The sequence below is a fragment of the Brachyhypopomus gauderio genome, chromosome 4, assembly GCF_052324685.1.
Source record: "Brachyhypopomus gauderio isolate BG-103 chromosome 4, BGAUD_0.2, whole genome shotgun sequence".
Classification (NCBI taxonomy): domain Eukaryota; kingdom Metazoa; phylum Chordata; class Actinopteri; order Gymnotiformes; family Hypopomidae; genus Brachyhypopomus; species Brachyhypopomus gauderio.
Window position 1 is genome coordinate 236,361 of NC_135214.1, and position 22,479 is coordinate 258,839.

Sequence of the window (22,479 nt, forward strand, 5' to 3'; positions counted from 1 at the left end):
ACACCACACCTGGTTCTCTGGTAATTCCATCAGTGTTAATCTGCACGTGCAGTATTCAGGTGTTCAGGGTGCACTTCACTTACTTTACACCTGTAGATCCTTCCCAGAATGCTTCATGCCTGACTATGTAACTAAAATACAATTAAAGCCTCATTATGCTAAACAACATGGTTTTGTCATTTCAAAAGGCAGTTTATAAATGTGATTCTGAGCATGATTTAGTTCCATAAGAGGGTTGAGTAGGAATATATATATATATATATATATATATATATATATATATATATATATATATATATATATATATAGACTGCATTTTACTTCATGACCTATGACTGGAAAACAACCCAAAAACAGAAATAGGTCACTCTTTCAAATGCACATGATTGCAAACAAAGTTGCCATGTAGGTTAAGGTAAGATGGCTCTGTTTTAGATGTATTAGTAACATCTGGAATGAGGTTTAATGGCTTAATAAACAGTGATTGTTGAACCTTTTTCTGTTTACTGTATTTTTCTGTTTACTACAAAATAACTTGAAACAGAAATAGGCCGCTCTTTCAAGTGCACATGGTTGTAAACACAGTTACCAAATAGGTTACGGTAAGATGGCTGTGAAGAGTTTTATATGTACTATAAGCTTTTGGATTGAGCTTTAATGACTAACAGTGATTATCTAACCTTTCTCCCTTTATTACATTATGTACTACACTCACACACGTGATATTTGTTCCATATGTACAGTATACCACTAGGATGTAGTAGAGGTAGACCAAAAAGAGACCAGATAAAAGTGAGTCATAAATATATTGACTAGTTCAAAGAGCCTCAGTAGATTAATATCTAAAATATTCATCACAAATCCTCCTTGCTGAACCTCACAAACATAAAACATAGTTTTTGATGTCAAGGGAATGTCTACCCAAAGCATCTTCACATGGGGGCGTTGACAGTTAAATCTGTTCTTGATCTTTGTGATAAGTTTGAAAGGTTTGACTTTGAATGATAATGAAATGCTGAATCTTGAAATAACAAAACAGGCTTGTTCTTGGGAGTTTAATTTTGGTAAAGAGGTTATTACATCTGGTACATATTCCATGAATGTAAAAGGTCATTTTATTTATTGAGATCTAGCTACTGTAGTTCCTACGAGGTACCGTGTGACTTAACTGAAAAAAAAACATTAGAAAGTCCCGTTAAAGGAGACACAGATTTGAGCAGTGTTGCGAATAACGCCGTTATTTTTAACGGCGTTATTCGCAACACTGCTCAAATCTGTGTCTCCTTTAACGGGACTTTCTAACGTTTTTTTTTTTTCTAACGGCATCATTTTGTCAGTAACAGGATAATATAATTAATTACTTTTCCTGTCGTTACTACGTCGTTGACGTTACTGGTCATAAAATGTGGTGCGTTACTATATATTGATATACTAACAGTAATGCGAGCGGACCCCTGCCCAGGCTAGTGAGGAGTAACAGATCTCGATAGGTCACAGTACTCGGTGTAACACCTGTTTAACTTAACAAGTCAGTAAGCGATTGGCTAAGGCAGCGTTATGGTAGCCAATCAGAGCCGGTGTTTTTACACGCGTGCCAAAGCACACCAGTGACACACGACACAAACGGAGAAGAGGCCGAAATGGCGAGTCAGGAGCAAGCCGAAGAAAAAATAGCATTTTCAAGGTGGCGATAGAAACATTATTTAAGAAAATACTTGAAGTTCCTGAAAGTCTACCAGACTGGGTATTTGATTTATTTAATTAAGAATAGAGGTTTTATTGTTAAGTTTACTTCTGTTGTGAACAAACCAGTTGACTCAGGTTGAGAGAATTTAATTTAATTTGATAATTTGATAGATGTAAATGCACTTTATATAGTGTAACTGTTTACTTTTGCTTTTTTTTTTTTTACAAATATTTGGGATTTTAAAGGATTTTATCCTCCACTGGTCTGTTGATGTGCAATAAATATCAAAAGTTAAACACCTTTCTGATCTACTCAGATCAGATCTTCTGATTCATTGGCATATAATCTTTTTTTTTTTTACTGTAATGCAAATAGTTACTTTCCCTGGTAACGAGTTACTTTTATTACAGAGTAATTCAGTTACTAACTCAGTTACTTTTTTGAACAAGTAGTGAGTAACTATAAATAATAACCTTTTTAAAGTAACGTTCCCAACACTGGATTTGAGGGGCACCTGAGCTGAATTCAACGCCCTGTCCGCATTCTTGTCACCTGCACCTCCCACAGCAAAGTGTCTCCCATGTTCGCCAGGGGAGGTTTAACTGAAACCTGAATAATATTTAACAGGACGTGTGCAGTTGGAGTTTGAAGACAACTGACAATCGACGTTTTCAATTATACAACACATAGTTTGAAATGCTCTACTTGTTCAAGCTTGAGAAAATCCTTCGTATTCTGACTAAATGCATCTTGCACAGGCTCCACCTTATTAATACTGCATAAGCACCTCGGCTAATAGCCAATGTGCAATTAGCTTCACCCCTGTCTTTCATGCTGATGTGTATAGAAGTAAATTATGGGCAATTATGAGCAAACTTTCCTTATGTAATATTACGGTTCTATGAATTCTATGTGTTTTTAACCATGACACATTCCGTCCTACGCTTGTCTCCTCAAACTGATGCTGCCAACAGGTACGCAGGTACATCTGCCTATTAGATACTGTTATTTGTCACATGCAGTTGCACCCGTGACCTCTATCAGCACTTGTGGACTTTTGCGGTGAGCATTCAGCTGAGTCGATCTATTTTTAAGATCCTTAAGGTAGTCCAACAGGGATGAGTTCTGAGTCTAAAGATGTCTGCTTAGCTGAACCAGTTTGCACCTGTTTAAGCCACTCATTTTGTGATCCAGGTTAATAATTTGGCTATGTTGTAATTATGAAAACACTCCTGTGAGATGCTACAATGAGACATCACAAATTCACACTCAAATGTGTGAATCTGCAACTGTAATTGTAAGATAGATTTTGCAATTAAGAATATCGTGAGACCAGTGAGAAGCGTAAGCCTACAAGCAAAACCTTTAAAAAGTACGAAATTCATTATTGATTCACAGTTCATTAAATTGAGCTTACAGCATGTCATTCACATACAACTTTATTTGGATAGGAAACCTACTCCATATGTGGCATGATGTTAAAAAAAGAGACAAAACGTGAATTATTCAAAGTTCTTCCTTTCTTGTGTCGGTCTGCTGATCTGCAAACAACCCTCACTCCAGTCCTACATATTGCTGTTACAGCAAGAGAGGAAAAAAAACAGGTATTTCAGTCCTGTCCCCTCAAGGACGTGTGCACACTGGTGTGAGTCACGCTACAGCACAGTCAGTGTGGGAAGAACTTCCAAGAAACAGACTTACGAGGCTTTTTTCCCCCTAATAAAAGCCATTTTGTTGATTGGGGCCATCTTGTTTGACAGCACGATGTTTGTCGGCTGGCTTACTCGTGCTGCACATTGGCCATAGATAAGTGATGTGCCCTGGGAGATGTTTTTTATCACAGCTGGGTTAAAAACTTCACAGCAAGATAAAACACAAAGAATCCAGCTTAAAAAGGAAAAAAATATATGCATTGTAAAGTATCTGTACAAACATGCAAGCCAGTCTGTACATCACATCCCCTGGTGTGCATTTAAAATATATTGTAGTAGGCCTACACATAAAAACAATTTGGCACAACAAACAAAACACAGAAAGACAAATGTGTATCCTGAACTACCAAAACCTGTGATGTATAAAAACTACAAGCCTTTTCAGTAGTTAGAAAGAGCACTGATTTCGGTGGCATTATTTTCATGCTAAAATATTTAGTCAGTTCAGCCCGTGATCACAGTAGCCCTTGTGTACTTTGTTGTACTGTATGGAGCTTCAGAGTGTCTGCTGGTGCTTGAGCAGAAAAGTACATTTTGTTTTTCCTTATTTACCCAATTAAGATGAAAAGTGCTACACACATGAATGAGAGATGAAAGATTAAGATGAAAATGCTACACAAATCTGTTTATCAGTGAGCTGCACATCGTGAAGAAGAGTCGTTTCGCTTTTCAGAGGATGGGACAGAAGAGGGGATTTGAGTTAGACGAACCGACTGATGTGATGTTAGTCTGGAATCCATAGGAAGGCATCCAGCCATTTTGGACGTGGAAGAGAAGCAGTGACTGCTTGCTGTTGACATGTAGCATGAACATTTTGGACTGGCCACGCAGCAGAAGTCAGAATGCTCGCCTACACATGTCCTGAGTCTTAGACAGCTGCTCGAAAATCAATAAATAAAATAATAAATCATAAAATCAAACAAGACATTCTGGAAGTCCACACATATTTTCCAACAAACTCTTTTCCATAAGCTGTCAATACACTATAATATTTTTGATTACATATGCTTTAATTAAATACTTTTTATGGAAGAAAAAAGCCATATGCTTTGGGAATATTTTAGCATACCACAATAGAACACACATTTTATATATTTAAAATATATTTGGACATTTTGCTCAGGTATCATTATATTGTGAGTTATAGGTCAAACTGTAAATCCATCATGTATAATCAGTGAATTCTGAATGATAAAACCAATCTACTGTGGAATTATTTTACATGAAGACAAATTTATACTTTCATTTGTAACCACAGTACAGAATTTTGGCATTTTAAATTAATAAAAAAAAAACTGATTAGAACTGATTAGTAAAATCTTTCAATCTTTTTCCGTAACTGGTAAGAATAAACCAAAACTGACTTAGTTGCTTCATGCATTCATAGAAAAATGTAGTCAAACACAAGAGTCTAGTAATAAAGTCATACAATCACAGTTTGCCTTAAAAGAATCCAGCTTCAATATTTTTCATGCAGCTGGGCGTCTGCAGTAATATCAGCGTCGCCGTGACCTTTAACCTCGTTATCTACAGAGTCTCCTCCTCGTCCTCGAGGCGGCTGCTGGCCAGCGTGGGCTGCACTTCTTTCAGCAAGATGTCCTCCACCTGCTTGGCGCTGTCCTCCGTCTCCTCCGGGATGGAGGGCGGGAGACTGTCTGCGTCCGAGTTGCTGAGCACGTACCCCGGCAGGGTGGCGTGGGCGCTGACGGAGGGCGGCGCGGTGCTGCGGTACACGCGGCTGGAGAACAGGGCGGTGGAGCGGGTGCCGGCCCCGCCCCCCGCCAGCTGGGCGTGGCTGCTGGTGCTGTTGTTGAGTCCCGTGAGCACGGAGCCGTACCGGTAACCCCCACACACCGCCGGGCCCTTCCAGTCCACGGCCAGGTTCCAGCGCGTCCACGTCTTTTTGATCTCTGTTTGGACCTGAAGGAAGGGGCGGAGACACTGATGTGAAGGGGGACTCACCAGGACAGTTCCAATCACATCACAAACGCCTAACAGTGTCTTAACTGAAATAACATTTCTACATATGGAGTGAATTGTGGTTGGGCAGAAAGTGAATAAATGCCTCATTCGTTTTTGGAAGGGTAACTCACCTCTCCATTGCAGTAACAGTAGATTATAGACACAAAGAAACCCTAGAATATGAATGTAAAAAGGAAAAGGTATAAGGGCATCAAATACTTTTTGGGCATGAATAAAAAATTGTCTATCAGACAATGATCAAAAATATTTAAACTCCATAAGTTGCATCCACACAATGGAAAATAGAGGCCTGCCATAAAATAGGAAATAAAGCATGTTCATTAGGTCTTAAAATGCATCATATACAACAACTATGACTTTACATGTCTCATGTTATAATTAAGAAATAAAGAAAACTTCAGAAAAGCTTCTGAAAGCTATGAAAAGTGTATTACCTTCATGGAGGCATTAATTTAGCTTTCAAAACATCCACAAGACTTAACAAGACTTTATCAGGCTAAAAACTCCCTTTGGATCACAGTATTTTCCTTAATATTCCTTAATAGATGCATGTAAGCATCTGTTTCTCAGAGATTAGCAGAAATACAGCAGGTTTCAGCAGGAAGCTATTGTGAAAAGGAAGTTAAATGAGTTTAGTACTGTTTCAAGAATCCAACAAACCAGAACGTGTTTACTTATTTCTACTCTTTCATGTTTACCCTAATCATCTTTATGTTGAGTTCTTAAACCACATTTTCTTAACTCATTAAACACACTTCATTGCTAGTAAAAATCAATCACTGTTAAAAATGCTATATGTAAAATTAGTAATACATAAAAAAAAATTTAACTGATGTTTTTTTTTCATTGATACTACATTGTCCTCTTTCACAGTAAAAAAAAACCCAAATATTCAGCCCTGACTGATGAGTGTTAGTAGTAGTTAGTAGTAGAGACCATCAGCAGACATTCTGACAAATGTAAATAAATTAAGGCAGATGCTATTTGCACCCGGGTATATGCAGCAGTATGTGTTATTTGCACCCGAGTATATGCAGCAGTGTGTGCTATTTGCACCCGGGTGTACATAGCAGTGTGTGCTATTTGCACCCGGGTGTACATAGCAGTGTGTGCTATTTGCACCCGGGTATATGCAGCAGTGTGTGCTATTTGCACCCGGGTGTACATAGCAGTGTGTGCTATTTGCACCCGGGTATATGCAGCAGTGTGTGCTATTTGCACCCGGCTATACGTAGCAGTGTGTACTATTTGCACCCAACATTTTGATTTATCAAAGATTAGTACTATTTTTTTGTGTTCCATTTTACTTACAAATTATTTTACAAGAAGTGAAGATACTTTTATTTGGGGTTATGGGGTAGACCTGTTTGAATTTTGTTTTTCACTTGTGAGTCTTTTTCTTTACCATGCTTAGAATTTAAATAGCAATTTAATTATCCTAAGTCGCTTACCGCTAATGGCAGTAATCACATGGTAAATACTACATGTAATATACACTGCCAGTGATAAATAATGTTAAAACAAAATGTAACACAAGTTAATATCTGTCTGTAGCACCCTGATATGTACACCACATTGTATGTCACGTTACGGTTCCCGACCCCTCCCTTTGGGCGTGTGTTTACGTCATCTGCGTCAGTGGATCTCCGTGGGTGCGGTTGCGTCCTGTGATAATTCGTTTTACCTGTGGCTCGTCTCGTCATCACGTGGGGTTTATGTAGTTTGTCTATTTAATGTGCGTTCGCGCAGTGTCTTGTGCTCGTCGTTGTTTGAGTCTACGTGTCTCTATATGAGTGTTAAACGTGCAGTCTGCGCTATATGTGTAAAGACAAATAAAGTAACGTCTGTAGCGAACAGGATTCTGTGTCTCGTCCTTCACCCAGTCGCCAGCGTTACAGTATGATGTATACAAATATTCTTCCTGCCAGTACATTATCAGCCTCTTTAATTTTATTTAATTTCACAGAATGCAGAAGACAGATTTGACTTTTTAATTCATTTTTTATGGATGGTTTGTACATTTTTAAAGAAATAAATTGGGGTTTTTATTATTTACATCATGTTTAAATAAATTTTAATTTTGTGCATTGGATGGTAGCCCTCTTCACTCCATAATCTCAGTGCTCTCTGGAATTCCTCACAACTGTCGAAGGAGTATCCTTCACAAATGTTCTTTAGCTTTTCTTCCTTCTTGGGAGAAAACACAAATATTAGCTTATATAAAATAGTCATTACATTATAAGTCTGGCATATTGACTCTGTCATGCAAAAACCTTAATTCAAAAGGACTGTACATCTTTTGTTATACACATTCATGTCCTTTGTGTGTACTGAAACAACACAAAAATAGAGAACAAAAAGACAAAATTATATAATTTTACACAAAACTCAAAAAATAGACTGGACAAAATTGTTTTTGTGAGATAGCAATGCGACTGTCACGTAGGGCTTACGCCCCCCTCTCTGTCACTTCGGGTTCCTGTCCTCGTGTCTGTCTCCATGGTTTCCCCTCGTCTGACACGCCCGTGTCATCAGTGTCTTCACCTGTGTGTCTAGTTTAGTTCTGTGTATGTATAGTCCCAGTGTTTCACATATCGGTTGTTTTGTTCTATTTGGTTAGTTTGTGCTCTTGTTATTCATGCTCTTTGGTCGTGTTGTGCTCTTGTTATTCATGCTCTTTGGTCGTGTTGTGCTCTTGTTATTCATGCTCTTTGTTCAGTGTTCTACGCTTCCTGGTCTGTGAGTTCTACTCATTTCGTTGCTCAGTCGTCTGTGTTTTCTGTAGCCTGATTTTCTAGTTTGTATGCGTTTACCCCGTGTTTGGTTTAAAGTGTTCGTTCGGTGTCTTAGTTTAATTCTTAGTATCGTCATGCCTGTTTGTCAAACCTGGATGGCTCGCCCGTTATGACCCCTGCCTGTTTGAACGACTTTGATCATGATCATTCCTCTTAATAAATCTCGCTCTCCTCAGCGTTTGTGTCCGCCTCCAAGCTCTGTAGCGCCAGTTAGTGTTGCCACCTGTCCCGGTTTTCACGTCGCTGTCCCGGTTTGTCCCGGTTTTCCTTCTTTTTAATATTCGGTCCCGGCAAAAAATAAAAATCATTTAATGTCCCGGTTTTCACTAGGTTAGTTCAAACGACCATTTAGACTGTTTCTGCACACTTGAAATCTGTCTTTTTTTCTCGCTGTGTCCATTTTACACCCCCCACCCGGTAACACTTTACGTTCGCCACTATTATGCTCCTATTAGCTCAAAAATATATCAGTGTTCGTTGGATAATAATTCTCACACTATTTCTTAAATATATATCTTAAAATGTAAAGTTAAATTGAGTGATGGTCCTTTATACATAACTATTAACCAAATTCTGCTTACCGTTTCCTACTGTCTCCGTTTCGGTTCCTTTGAATTTGCGCCTTTTCGCTCCCGCGCATTCATTGGTAGACATGCGCAGATGGGTTCGCTTTCTTTTTTTTAAATTAAGGGGTGAAAATAGCCTCGCTGTGTGGCAAATGCTACTTGTACCCGGGTGCAAATAGACACTCCGATAAATTAATGAATAAAAAGCAAAACAGTTGACAAAAGTGAATGTGCCTTGTGCATCATCGCAAGCTTCAGAGTAACGAGGACTCTCTTAGATCTGGACTGAGATCTCAGCCTGACATACAGGTCTCTGGACCAGCTGTCGTTTCTGTGATGAGCTGGCCTTGGGCGATGCAATCCACTCAGTCACAGTGTTTAAAACTGCAGTGTCAAATTTGTTATTTAAATAGTCTATGCAATCTGAGTGCCCTCTTTTCTCAACTGCACTATTTCAGAGTTACCGTGGAACTTCAAATTAGATGAAGAAAAAAGATGTCACATTTCTTGCAAGAAATAAATTGCACTGTTTGAAAAGGATATGCAAAATATCAGCTCTGTGGACATTGTACGATTACAGGCATTAGTAGAAGCCTGATGATTAAGGCCTAAATGATTAGGTAACATGCTGTTTACAAAGCAAAATAATGGGACTCTGGTGTGAACACAAAACAGGCACAGATGCACGTTACTTAAATGAATGTCTAATCCTGTGGTATGAGGGACATTAGGTGGCATCACAGGCATTCTGTGTGTGTGGGTCTAGTGTGGCAACCGGAGCTCCATTCTCTGGTTGAAGAAACAAATACATTAATGCATAAATGCAAAAGTAAGATGTAAACTACATTCTTCTTGTTTGGCTCTGCATATTCTGAGTGGGAGATAATACTTTCATCTCTCGTGAGAATGACCCCCCGAGGATTTGAAATTATTTAAATCATCTGCACAGGGAAGTCTTTCAAAGTGCAGCATATTCCTCATTCACGTCCAGCTGCGCTGAGCTTGAAGGAAACACCTCCTCCTTCTTTCATCCCTCTTTTTGTTGGAGGGGGAAGGCATGTTAAATGGAGTGAGTGGTGGGTCTGGTTAGGGTTCATTACTGTCAGAACACAGATCCGGGATGCTGGAAAAGCCCAAGTGTGATCTGTGGAGACGGATGGCTGGAAGCTGCCAGACGGCGGAGGTTGTCCAAGCCGCTCAGCGTGCGGGACTGTCGGACTAATCAGAGCTTCTCGTGCTCCGCTGTACGAAGCCCCTAACAGGGACGCGTGCGCTAGCACTCCCACCCAGCGCAGCCTGCTGCCTGCGGTCAACATCGCAGAAGACCCCAGAATAAAATTTTTGCACAGGCAGAGTACTGGGATTCCAAACTATCTATTATATGAGCGCATACCAGGAAATATAGATTTCTCAATAAGAACAAAAAAAAGTGTCGTGCTAATCAAAGATTTCCTATTCAGCATAAGAATACCGTGAATGTACCATTGCGCTGTAAAATAAGTAGCATAGCATAGCATTTATTGGTTGTAATTTTTGAATCGCTCCTTGAAGCGATTATACACGAGCTTGCCTTGTAGCCGTCAGGACTGGTGCCAATTCCACCTTTCGCCACCAGAGGTCTCCACCTCCAGAACACTAGACTTCTTTTTCAGCTGTTATGTATTTCCACTAATTACTTTGCCTACTTAAGCCGGACAGACACAGTAGATCTTTACGACGTGTTGCCGACTCTTTGTGAAGCATACCGAGCAGTTTATCTAGTACTCTCTTCATTGCTGTGTCTTGACCTATTGCTAGCACCTGCTTTTGTGTCCTGCCTCATCCGTTTATATTCATTTGTATCCATTTGTATCCGTTTGTTATTAGCAAGAAACAGGGCAGTGAAGTTGGCTACTGGCTGGCTAGATTACCTCACAAAAACATTTGTATCTTTTAGACATAGACTAGCCATAGATTGCAAAGTCTTCTCACAAGGTAAAAAAAAAGCTTGAAAACTGGCTTAAATGAGTTCCATAAAGTGGACAAACATGGTTAGTTTTACTCCCTAACGTAAACTCCACTAGTATGATCGTCACAAAGGTCAGCAACAAGCACACCTTGTGTATTGTACCTACCCTTTCCTTCAGATTTGCCATTTGTAAATTTGTTTCAGTAGCTTACTTGAAAAAATGTTACACATCTTGTAAATTTGTTCATTCGTACTTTTGTAATTTTGTTTCCTAAAATGGAAAATTTCTTTGCCCTTCTCGGCCACCATAACTGTCTCATCTGTCTCTGTGACAGAGGTAAATCCAGCCCCAGATGCAGCAGGTGCAGATTTGAGATTTTCTATATAGATTTATGGATTTACAACTACATTGTTCAATATAATGTAAATGCTGGTCATTATTCAAAGTGATTAAATCAACTCCAGGCAAGGGCGACTGGTGTAAATGACCACGGCTAGAGGGCCAAGCTCTCCCTGTCCTTCAGCTACAAAAAACAAGAATAATCTGTGATTTTTTTTTCATCTACATAGTTTATATGCTGTTAAGAAATGCCTTGAACAAAATTATTTAGGACTTCTGTGGACCTGACATAAGAAACATAAAATTCGGATGAGCTGATTCAATGATTAGAATAAATTTACTGTGGTGTTCAAATGTATAGATTGCATGTATCTTTACATGAATATTTGGATATATGATTGTGTGCAAGCACTTCGTACAGTTAGTGAGTACCTGGAAAGAGTTGAAGAAGAGCTCACAGTACATGCGTACCTCCCAAGCCACCCCATGGAGTGTGTGTGGCATTCCCACAAACACGATGTAGTGCACGCCGAACACCAACACCAGCACCAGCGTAGACTTGGCCAGCTTTCTGCTCACACACACACCAAAAAAATAAATGCCAGTGTTAGTTTTGTCACATGTTCAAGTCAATGTGTTTTTTGAGGAATTTCTGAAAGGATTTTCAGAACAGGCGTGAAGGTGAGGTTAAAGGGGACCTATTTAGCTGTCCCATTTTTTCCCCCTTTGCTTAAGTGCGTTATATAACTTTTCGTGCAAACTGTCTAAAAATTACAAAGCCCAATGTACATGCCAGAAGGAGTAACTCTCTCTCTCTCGCACAATCACATAGGCTTTTCTCAGCTGCCTGAAACATCTCGTTGGAATTCCAGGCCTTTTCCTTTGTTAGAAGATGACACAAACCTGCCCTCCTACCAGCAAGCTTGGTTAGAACAGAGTTGAGCAAGCTGACCAATCAGAGCACATGGGCTCACTGGGAGGGAGGGGCTTGGGACACAGGAGGTTTAACAATGTTTCAGACAGGGAGTGAATAGAAATGTTTAATATGATAAGAAATGTGTTTTGGGGACACTGAAGTTTGTAAATGTATTCTAGGACACCCCATAAATAAAATTATGAACACTGAAAATGAAAGTATGCTGAAGAAGGTAACCTAGAGTAAGAGGTGGCAGCCTACAGTTTCTGGGTACCTGCTCTGTGTACCGCAAGGACCATGTTGTGAATAACCCAAAGTATGTTATTATGTAAGCTTGTGAAAAGGGTCTTATCAAGGTGTAGGTTTTGAGTAAGACTTTTTACCGATAATTCCAGTTTGACCAATGCACACGGACAATGTTTAATGTAGAAGCAATTTTTTGCTTTTTAACAAGTCTCTTTAAGTCTCAAACTGAATGAAGACTTCCATATGCAGCACCCAACACTTCAACGGGAGAAAAAATTAAGTCAATTTATAATGGTACAACTTTCATACAGAGTACGAAACGATTAGTTGCGTCAAGAATACATTTGAAGATTACTCTTGAAAGGAAAAGTAATAAACGATATGTTTTAACATGAGCGCATCTTTATTTCAAAGCAAAATCAAGATTATTATTATTATTATTTTTTTTTTAGTGCTGTCAATTACAGGTGCCGCGATTAAAAGTCCTCACCAGGATTTTGCTCAAGCTTGCTAGATTTTCTAATTAGCAATCCAGGTAAAATTAGTGGAATCAACACAATCCAGGAAGCCTGAGCAAAATCCTGGTGAGGACTTTTAATCGCGGCACCTGGAATTGACAGCACTATATTTTTTACAATATTGGAAAGTACTGTAGCTGTTACTATATAGTAAAATCTTCATAAAATAAACAAGGTGGGAGTTTAAGATAATCAGCAAGAGATGGAGGTGCTCTATTCAGCATGGCTTCATTTTGACTGATGTGTTTGCAAACACGGCTACTGTGGCAAATGGGTATCGGTTGGATGAGGGGGACATCTGGGATTTAGCATGCCGTAGTGTGCTAGCAATGGGGACCATCACATTGATTACTGTTATTAGGGGGCAAAATTACATGGCTTCACACTGTATTTGCACCCCAACTGGATGCTTATGGTGCCACTATGAATGGCCTTTATCGTTTGAAAGCTCAAGCTAGTAATTATCATTGCTTTATGTGCATGATCTGTGGGGGTTTTCTGCGCATCTGGCGGTTAAAAGGTTGTAAAAATCTATTCTATGGTGTCAAATCTATGTCAAAATTTATGAGTGTAGCCATTTGCACACAAGGAAAATGATTCCTTCTGACATGTAAAAAATGAAGAGAATTACTCATATGAGCAAAACCACTCTTGGGGCAATGGGTGGTTTTAATTATTATTTTTTATTTCAGTGTAAGCAAGGACAAGGTGTTGCAATTGTAATCTGAAATAAGATTGGTTGCTTCTGGAAGTCGCTTGTGATTATAGTCTGTCAGTGCTTGTCACAGAGTTTAAGCCATTAGAACTCTGTGCTGTTTGTGTTTCACTGAAGTGACTGGACTGGTGTTCTGATTGGCAAGGATTTCTTGCATAAGGTTAGCGGTGCTTTAAGATTAAATAAGTGCTTATGGCTATGTCAAAAGACTAGGAGAACTACAAACTTAACTAATTTGCCAGTGGAGTTTATCTTGTTTATGTTTTGGCAACTAAAGGAAGCATTTGTTGAATAAAGTTAAAATCGTCAGTTAGTTACTAAGCAAAATTGTAATTGTAATTAATCTTAATTTGCAAAGTTAATATTATGCATTATTGGCAGCAATTTTACCTAACCCCATTGTACTGGTGTAGTATGAATGCTTTTTCAAGTGAAAGCATTCCTGTGTTTTTTGTGTTCATCCAGCAAGAGTGCTATAAAAACCGCTGACAGCTAATCATAATGGATTTCAGAGAACAATAGAGGCTATACAAGGGCTGTGACACTGCAGTTGTCAAAAATAAATTAAAATGTTGCAGGACCACATGCGTAATAGTCAGCAGAAATAACAGTCTTGGCTCAGTTTTGGCACACACATGAGCAGTTCTCATTGCATGCCAGAATGGATTTGCTCAATACGAGAAGGTTTGTTGTCTTCTGAAAGGAATCGATGTTTACACGAAGAATCATTTTCCATGGGCACAACAGATGCAATCCTCATGCAAGCAGTTCAGCTCACACATAGGTGTGGTTTTGTTTGTGCAAGGAATAATTGTCCAAAGTCCCAAGTGTTTGCAAATTTTGACATTGATTTAACACCATACTACACTTGTTACATATCAATGGCTTCAAACAGCATCACTTAATACGCAGTGCTGAAGGGAAAAGCAATTCAACAAAACAGAGCACAGATATTGTGATCAAAATTTAACCAAGCTAGACATCAACAACCGCTTCATGCAGGCACTGTTTTTCTCCCTTGACGTTTCTGGCCACCAGCAGTTATGCTCAGAGCTCACTCTTCCCTCCCTCGGATGAAAAGCTTAAATGCCGTTAGCAGTCGCCTGAGGCTCTGTTCTCATTTTCTGCTGCCCAGTGACACTGGCCTCTTTTGCCTCAGGAACTAATGACAGCTGGATGTGTTGGGTATAACTCATTGAAACGGGTGTTTCAAATGTACATCAGAATTTATATATAACTGCATGATGGTCAGAAAGAGCACAGGAGGTGGTGAAGATGAAATCTTCGTGGCGTGGCAGTGCACAGACCTGTACTGCTTTCTTGTGTCGTATCTCCCCGCGTTGGTCTCCCGGATCTTGGTTGCCAGCACCCGAACAATATTCACAAATAAGATAAAATTCAGCTGACAGAGAGAGAATGGAAGGAAAAACAAAATCAGCGTGTTGATAAATGACATGGAGCAGCGGTTATACTGTTATCTAATCGCCAGTACGGAGTCCATCCTTAGTCCTGCCATGCCATATCATTCATCACGCTGCAGAGCTCAGAAATGAACTGGAGGTTATCTTATTTTCACAGCTTACTCACAGTGTCCCAACAACACCACGCCATGCACTAAGCATTTATCCAAGGACTACATTTCATCATACAGACAGATGAGCTCAAACAACCATCGGCCGTGTACATATAGTTTTGCAAGCTTCAAGTTGTTTTAGGCAGTTCTTTTGATGCGTGCCTCAATTGAGAAAGGGATCCTAACTAGAAAAGGCTTGGGTCAGGTTTGAAGACATTGCATTAGTATTTATTAGAGGTTATTGTATTAATAATGATTACATTACATTATCTCTATACAGGTTAGTGTGGAACATGGGGTCTTTGTTTAACAGTCAGAATTTAATTAAAGCTATTTGACACATTTATGGAAAAGTGATTTGAAACCAGCAGATTGTTCAGTTAATGTCCAGGCACACCTACTGAGCTGTGAATTAAATAGTCACACAGTCACTACAAACCTAACGTTCATTTATGGAACATTCAGATGTTATAAGTCGGGTCTGGTATTATAGTATCTGAGCTTCTTCCAGATTTGAAAATAATGTCACAGTGACATTTCATTTCAGTTGGATTTCATTATTTAACCATGAAAGACCAATAGACTCATATATACTTGTACAAAATGCTTTTAATCCCTGTGTAGAGGTTTTTAAAACTAAGCATATAGCATTACTACAGAAATAGCTCCAAATTCAAAAGCTATGTCAAGCAGGTCAAAGCTACATAAAGCTACAAAAACTAAGTGAAAGTTATCATCCTTTATACAACAAATAATGCCTGTCATCAGAATGTGGAGTTATGGAGATCAAAACTACATGACTGAACCACAGTCAAAACGGGACAGTAACTGCACGCAGTCCTCCAGTATTCAACAAATCATGTCAGTCATCAAAAATGTGCTGTGAGGTAAATTGCAAAAAAAAAAGGTTTCATATGGGCTACTGTTAGAGATGACATACAGCAACAGAAGGCTGCAGTTATGGGCTGGTTGCTGATTTAGCTAAAAACCATCAGATAATGCACGAATAGACATGCTATCTCATACATGAAAATTGCAGGCATGAAAATTGCAATCCATGCATAAAAATGTAGTGACCAAGCACTCTAAGGAAGACTGTGACAGCTGCTACTTCCCTCTATATACATTTTACCACTTCTAACCTAGGATACATACAAATTTAAAGCCATGCAATAAGCAGATTCAGTTTATTAATACAACAATAATTTAAAGTCTACCAAAGCCATATGAACTGATTCCTGATTCAAAGTTTGTTTATATCCATAATAAGAGGGTTCTGTAGAGATCATACAGCACGGTATGAAAATATAAAGCGATTGTGAGGGAATTGTCACTTGTGATTCCCACTAACCTAGTGTGACCCCTCTAGGACTGAGAAAGCATCTGCAGTAATGTGAGAGTGCTTCGATTTTACATCTCCATCAAGCAGCTGCACTGAGTCGGTTATTATGTGCCCATCCTGGCCAGAGCAACACTGGTCAACCCTCACGTCTTACTGGCTTCAGGGCTCCTTCAAAGAATCTTGTTCATCACACAATATAAAAACTCACTAGTTTAATACTATTGTAAGCAACCACAGATATTCATTATATACACTGTGAGATTTGATCTTACGGATCAGAAGTCTCTCTGCCCGATGTGCCAATGTCAACACAGCGGGGAACAGAGGAGAGAGCTTTGCGATGCAGCTCTGGGCTTTAGGAGAATATAAGACTACAAGACACTACAGGACACGGAGTGGTTCTCTTTAGAATGTCTTTTTCTTTAAAAGGTACATGGCCCCTCTTAAGAGATCAGGATTCCTTGTTGAGGCTTTTTTCTGATGGTGCACAGAAAGACACTATTTATCTAATAGCACCAATTTAGCACTGCATTATGCATCTGTAATAATTTTACCAAGGCTTTGTTACCTATTAATATAACACGCATTAATACCAAATCCATTGGTTCAGGACACACCCATGTTAATATTAATAATAAAAAGAAAAGACTCCTCAATTAGGTGGAGGAAAAACCTTTGCCTGAATTTTAACATGAAAAAGAAAATCTTTCCTGTCACAGTTTGTGCAAACATGCCAGATAGACTATGCTCCATATAAAAGTATTTCCAAAGCTGACATGGCCCGAGGCCACAAACGTAGCACAATTAGTCACCACTAATATCTGTCTGAGTTGTTTCAAGTAACCAGCAGTTTAAAAAAATACATTTACATTAATAGTCCTTACAGTTACAGCCTGTGAAGTTTACTGTTATGGTCTGAGATGTCCTGAATACTAAATTTCTATAGAGGGTTTAAAACAAGCAGATTTCTTATGGCATTATGACTTCAGTTACATATAGAAGACTAACTCTCTATAAACTTTGATGACGGCAGAAAGAAAGTATGCAAGCATTCATCCATGGAAAACCTTTGATCAGTGTCTGAGCATCTGAGCTTTCATGACTTCCTATCATTATGTATCCTGTCCTTCGTTTCAGAAAGCACAAAGTGAAATGTTGCACAGCGCTTTTGCTTAGAGCACGTCCTCTGTACTGGAGAACACGCTGATCCTCCAAACCTCCTGATATGGAATCGCATCCGCGTTGATGCAGCTGTCCTTTGAAATCTAAGCGTGCTGTGTTTACTCATCCTAAATGGCTCTAATGAACCAGAGAGGGACGCGTAGCTTAGCATTCTGAATCCCCCACAGTCTCTCCTAGTTCTGTTTGTTGACTGTGCACATTGATAAAATGTGCCTCTCTCTCTGTCTCTCTCCTTCACACACACACACACACACACACACACACACACACACACACACACACACACACACACACACACACACACACAATTATCATAGTGTATTTCTGTTTGACACTCTGCCAATGACATCCGCTTCACACCACATACAAATAAAAGTTTGGATAAAGTTGGGCAATTTTCTCTCTGGAAGGCAAAACTGCTTCAGCTTTTGAACTCTTTTTCAGGCATGTTTGTCTGTTTAATAAGCACAGCCCTCCACCGCTACCCCCACCCCCACCCCCAGCCCCACCCCACCCACACCTCCAGCCCCACCCCCACCCCCACCCCCAGCCCCACCCCACCCACACCTCCAGCCCCAGCCCCACCTCCACCCCCACCCACACCCCCACCCCCAGCCCCACCCACACCTCCACCCCCAGCCCCAGATACACCCCCACCTCCATCCACACACCCTCACCGCTACCCCCCACCCCCAGACCCACCCCACCCACACCCCCACCCACACCTCCACCCCCACCCCCACCTCCACCCCCACCCCCACCCCCAGCCCCACCCACACCTCCACCCCCAGCCCCAGATACACCCCCACACCCTCACCGCTACCCCCCACCCCCAGACCCACCCCACCCACACCTCCACCCCCACCCCACCTCCACCCCACCCACACCTCCACCCCCACCCCACCTCCACCCCCACCCCCACCCCTGTCTTACCCCGATGGCTGTCAGAATGGGGACCTGGTAAATCCATTTGATGTTTCCTGCACTTAACTCCCAGCACCTAGAGCAGGAACAACAGACCAGTCAGTCAGCACAAGTGAACAGACACAGAGCTACAGGAATAAACAGGTAGAATGGGAAAAGGGAGAGAGGCAGTAAAGAGTAAAGATGCAGTAAATACAACATTTCCATTGCTTTAATGTACATAACTACACATTCTTACTCCCTAGTTGATGATAATTTAGCTAATTAATTATGAAAAGTAATTACTCTGAATTGCTTAATCACTATGACAAAGTATTTCTTACACAAGACCTAAAGTTATATAATATATTGACATGAGTTACATGAAAACATTTTTATACATCAATATTGTACAATAAATTGCAGTTATTGCTAAAAAAGGTATCTTCAAGATGTTGACTTTTTATATAATGTAAAGACACGAATGAATGGATTCCAGTAACTCTACAGTATTGTAGCATGTGCGGGTTATTTTACACACACCAGAGTGTAAAAGGACCTGACAGAACCCTGTAAGGACATGGCCATAAAGAGCAGTGTTCCTGTTAGTATGGGTCTGATGTACATACCAAAACACTTCACGTCCTTTAATCACAGTAAAGTTAATGCTCTGGATGCTCTAAAAATCAAAGTACATACACTTTCAGGGAGACTCTCTCAGAAAGTGAATACTGAGTGTTCTGAGAAAAGAAATAAATGTGCTTAATATGCTTAATTGCTTGAAGGAATTTCTTTCAGGTCGAATCTGTTTCTTGTCTCTTTCTGGTGTTTCCATTCCATACAAATTTCATATGTGTCTATCATATTAGCTGGAACAAGAGAATATTTAAATAATAACTCTTTGATGTGTTCAGTCTTTGGGATGGCCAACATGAGACAGATTACTATAAAATGTTTATTTAAAGTGAAATCAGGGCTGAAAAGCAGGTGCTAATTGTTGTATTTATGTTCGCACGCATGTATAATGGTTGCATTCCGGGTTCAGTGAATACAGAGCTGTCTCACCCTGAATGCCCCCATGAATGAGATTCACATAGACGCCTAACATTTGTCGTCAGGTTGCTAACATGTGGAATATGCAAATGACCAAAAGCTTTCATCCTATTACAGTGAAATAAATCTCTCATTTAACAGCGACATTCAGCTCCATTTTTATAAAATCGACTGTAATAGTCATCCAGATTACTGGGCTATTTGTTTAGTTGTTGCTGTTGTTAAGAAGAATTGATAGAACAGATCAAATCAGAAATGCCATCACTCTGACAAGAGTCAACGGCAGTTACCCACGATGCAACTAAATTGCCTTTAATGCTCAAGTCATTTTTTAATATGAACATTGCAGTGTATGTCTCATACAAGCAGGGCCATGAAAGGTTGACTCACTGGCACGTTCCTACACACTCCTACACACATTAGAACTGTGGGCCAGTATCCTGGAAAAATGTCTCTGACAGGCATCAGGTTACATCGGCTTTTACATATTATTTACAGCAAAATGACATTCAAAAACAATTCTGCTCATTTTGAATGTTTTTATTATGCCATGGTAAACTCTCTTATGTATGCATATATTTGAATATAACAAATATTATTTTTAACATGTGTAAATGCCAAATGTGGATAGCACTGGTAAACCAATAAACAAAAAGCTATTTTGTCCACATTTTATATTTTATATACACGATTGCGGATGGTAACCTGTTACCATCATATGTAACGGTAAACCCATAGTTGTTTTCTTTGGAGTAAGTAACACAGGTGTTGACTAAATGTGGACCCCCCAGTGAGCACATGGGACAGGGTGATACCTTGAATCAGCCACTGTTGCTCGGACAACCGCCCAGGCTGACACAAAGAGTGCAGGAACACCTGAAGTGATAGCAGAGAGAAACGTTCAAACAAACTTCTTTTTAAAATATGCTAATAATTGTCTCTTTTTGTTAGTTTATCTATGTCTCAAATAGGTCTGGAATATTAATTGGCCACCAAAAGTTATTTAAACAAGAGCGATATTAATCCATGCATAAATTTTCAGGAACAGGAACTTCATTAACTGGGGCTTGGAATTTTTTTATGTGGGCATCTGGAGAGAATAAAGAAGCATATGACTGGCACGCCATCCAAAAGTATGTTAAGGTATTTTTGCTTAAGCACAAATACTGAGCACATTTTGGGCACAAGTATTTGTATGCTCTTGCTGTCAGAGGTTAAAGTACACAGCATTTGCAAAATTGCAAAATCATTTGTAGAACTGCCTTAAATGACAGCATTTCAGATAAAATTGCTAAGTGAAAACACTCCTATAGCCATGGTACTGAAACAGTACATTTTTGTAAGCTGAAAGAGTTTGACATAGATGTGGGAACAAATTTAAGCAGCTATATCTCACCAAGGGTCTAGTAGATAAGGCCTTAGACTCTAAGACCTTATCTACTGAATGCTTCCCTGCTGAAATCATTAAAGTTAAAGGAATCTTCTCTCCACAAACGTAGCATGTGTGTGTGTGAGAGAGAGATAATAAAATATCCAGACCCCTTGTTGCATACTTCATTTCATTGTGGAATTGATTTTGAATAGATATAATTGCCAGTAATTGCAATAAATGTGTGCATGTGTCATAGCCCACATTTGCAGTGGACTGCCTTAATTACATTTATAGGTGCCATAGTTAGGATACGTTGCATTGTGGAGCATCATTATCAACACATATTTTGACTTGCAAATTGCACATTCCCCGTGATTACACAGCTACCCCAATTGACACCATTGTTTTACAGGCGTTTCACTCATTTCACTGCCACGGGCACTGATCAGTCCTGCTTTACTGAACACGTGTGTGTGAGGACACAACTGGCCGGTGCACAGGAGCAACAACTGCTCAAAAGTTAAATCTGCATATCAAAGGTGCCTCAATCTCTGGCCCTGCAGGGGACATGCAACACACAAGAACCACAAACAAAGAACACTTCAACGTGACAGAGAGGGAGGACATAAGCCCAAATATAGGTCTGGGGCACCTGTATTTATCTGGAGGGGAGAGGGATAGTCTGTTTAAGCCGAACATTACTGCAGCTTGCCGGGGCTCGGAGGACAGTTCCCTGCAGTTATGAGCAAGGCGTTTATGAGGTAATATGACACTAGATGATACTAAATCATTTCATACCAAGATGTGCACCAGTGGGAACTCATAAAAAATACTTCCAGATCACTGGTTCAAGCAATGAAAAATAATTAAGTCAGGTAATCTACAACTATATATGTTGGGTAAAATAAGTCTTACTGTTTCTCAACATTGCCTGTTATTGTTAAGCTGAATGTCGTCCCAAATTAAGCAAGACAAACGTGTTTTTCCTGCAGGTTTCATCTCGGTCCCATGCTGCTTCTCAGTGGACCTGCTCAGTCAGGGTCTTCTGGAGAGTTACTCATATCGTGATGTCGTACTGTGACCACAAACATCCTTCATTCTCAAAGCGCCGCTTTTCTCATTTGCAGCTGCAAAGTAGCTCGTTCAGAGCTCTATTGAAGCAAGCAAGGGTGATGGTGCTAAATGTCGGTATGGGGACTGTGTGAGTGGAGCTCCATTCAGAGGAGCTCTGGGCTACTTTTGGGATGCCTTGCTGGGCATGTTTTTGTGGTTCTCCAAGACTCACCCGTGAAAGAGGACCTGCCTATCCTGTCTCCTCTGCATCATCTCAGCAGACAACTCAATGTAAACCTTCCCCATGGCTATAGAGAGCTAACACGGGAAGGTGTATGGGACATGAATTATTAGCTTTTCAAATCTCCCGAACCCAGCCATCTTTGAGGTGCCTATACTAATCTAAAAAGCTTTCGACTCCACAATTCAATACCACTCAGAGACTGACTTGACAAATGGAAAAAAGATAAATGGATAGTATAGAAACATGTGCAGACAAAGTTTTCACTCATAGTTGTGAACTTATCATGATTCTTGTCTTATGATAAGGCCTTACAACTTCTGTTGGCTATCTG

General features: G+C 39.9%; 1 protein-coding gene across 2 annotated transcripts in view; it reads right to left on the reverse strand.

Annotated features, from left to right (window-relative positions):
• Positions 1-3,110: 3,110 nt before the first annotated feature.
• The window catches only part of pth2ra (parathyroid hormone 2 receptor a), a 78,042-nt gene continuing 58,673 nt past the window's right edge, over positions 3,111-22,479 (reverse strand). The window contains exons 8-13 of one of the 2 annotated variants that reach the window (XM_077001304.1): positions 20,295-20,355; positions 18,457-18,523; positions 14,734-14,828; positions 11,464-11,602; positions 5,493-5,534; positions 3,111-5,319 (exon numbers count right to left, since the gene is read on the reverse strand). In XM_077001304.1, coding sequence (XP_076857419.1) covers positions 4,927-5,319; positions 5,493-5,534; positions 11,464-11,602; positions 14,734-14,828; positions 18,457-18,523; positions 20,295-20,355 — 797 coding nt within the window. In that variant the 3' untranslated portion in view covers positions 3,111-4,926. Of the gene's footprint in view, positions 5,320-5,492; positions 5,535-6,985; positions 7,570-11,463; positions 11,603-14,733; positions 14,829-18,456; positions 18,524-20,294; positions 20,356-22,479 lie in introns of those variants that run through there. The other variant, XM_077001305.1, reaches the window with a different exon arrangement.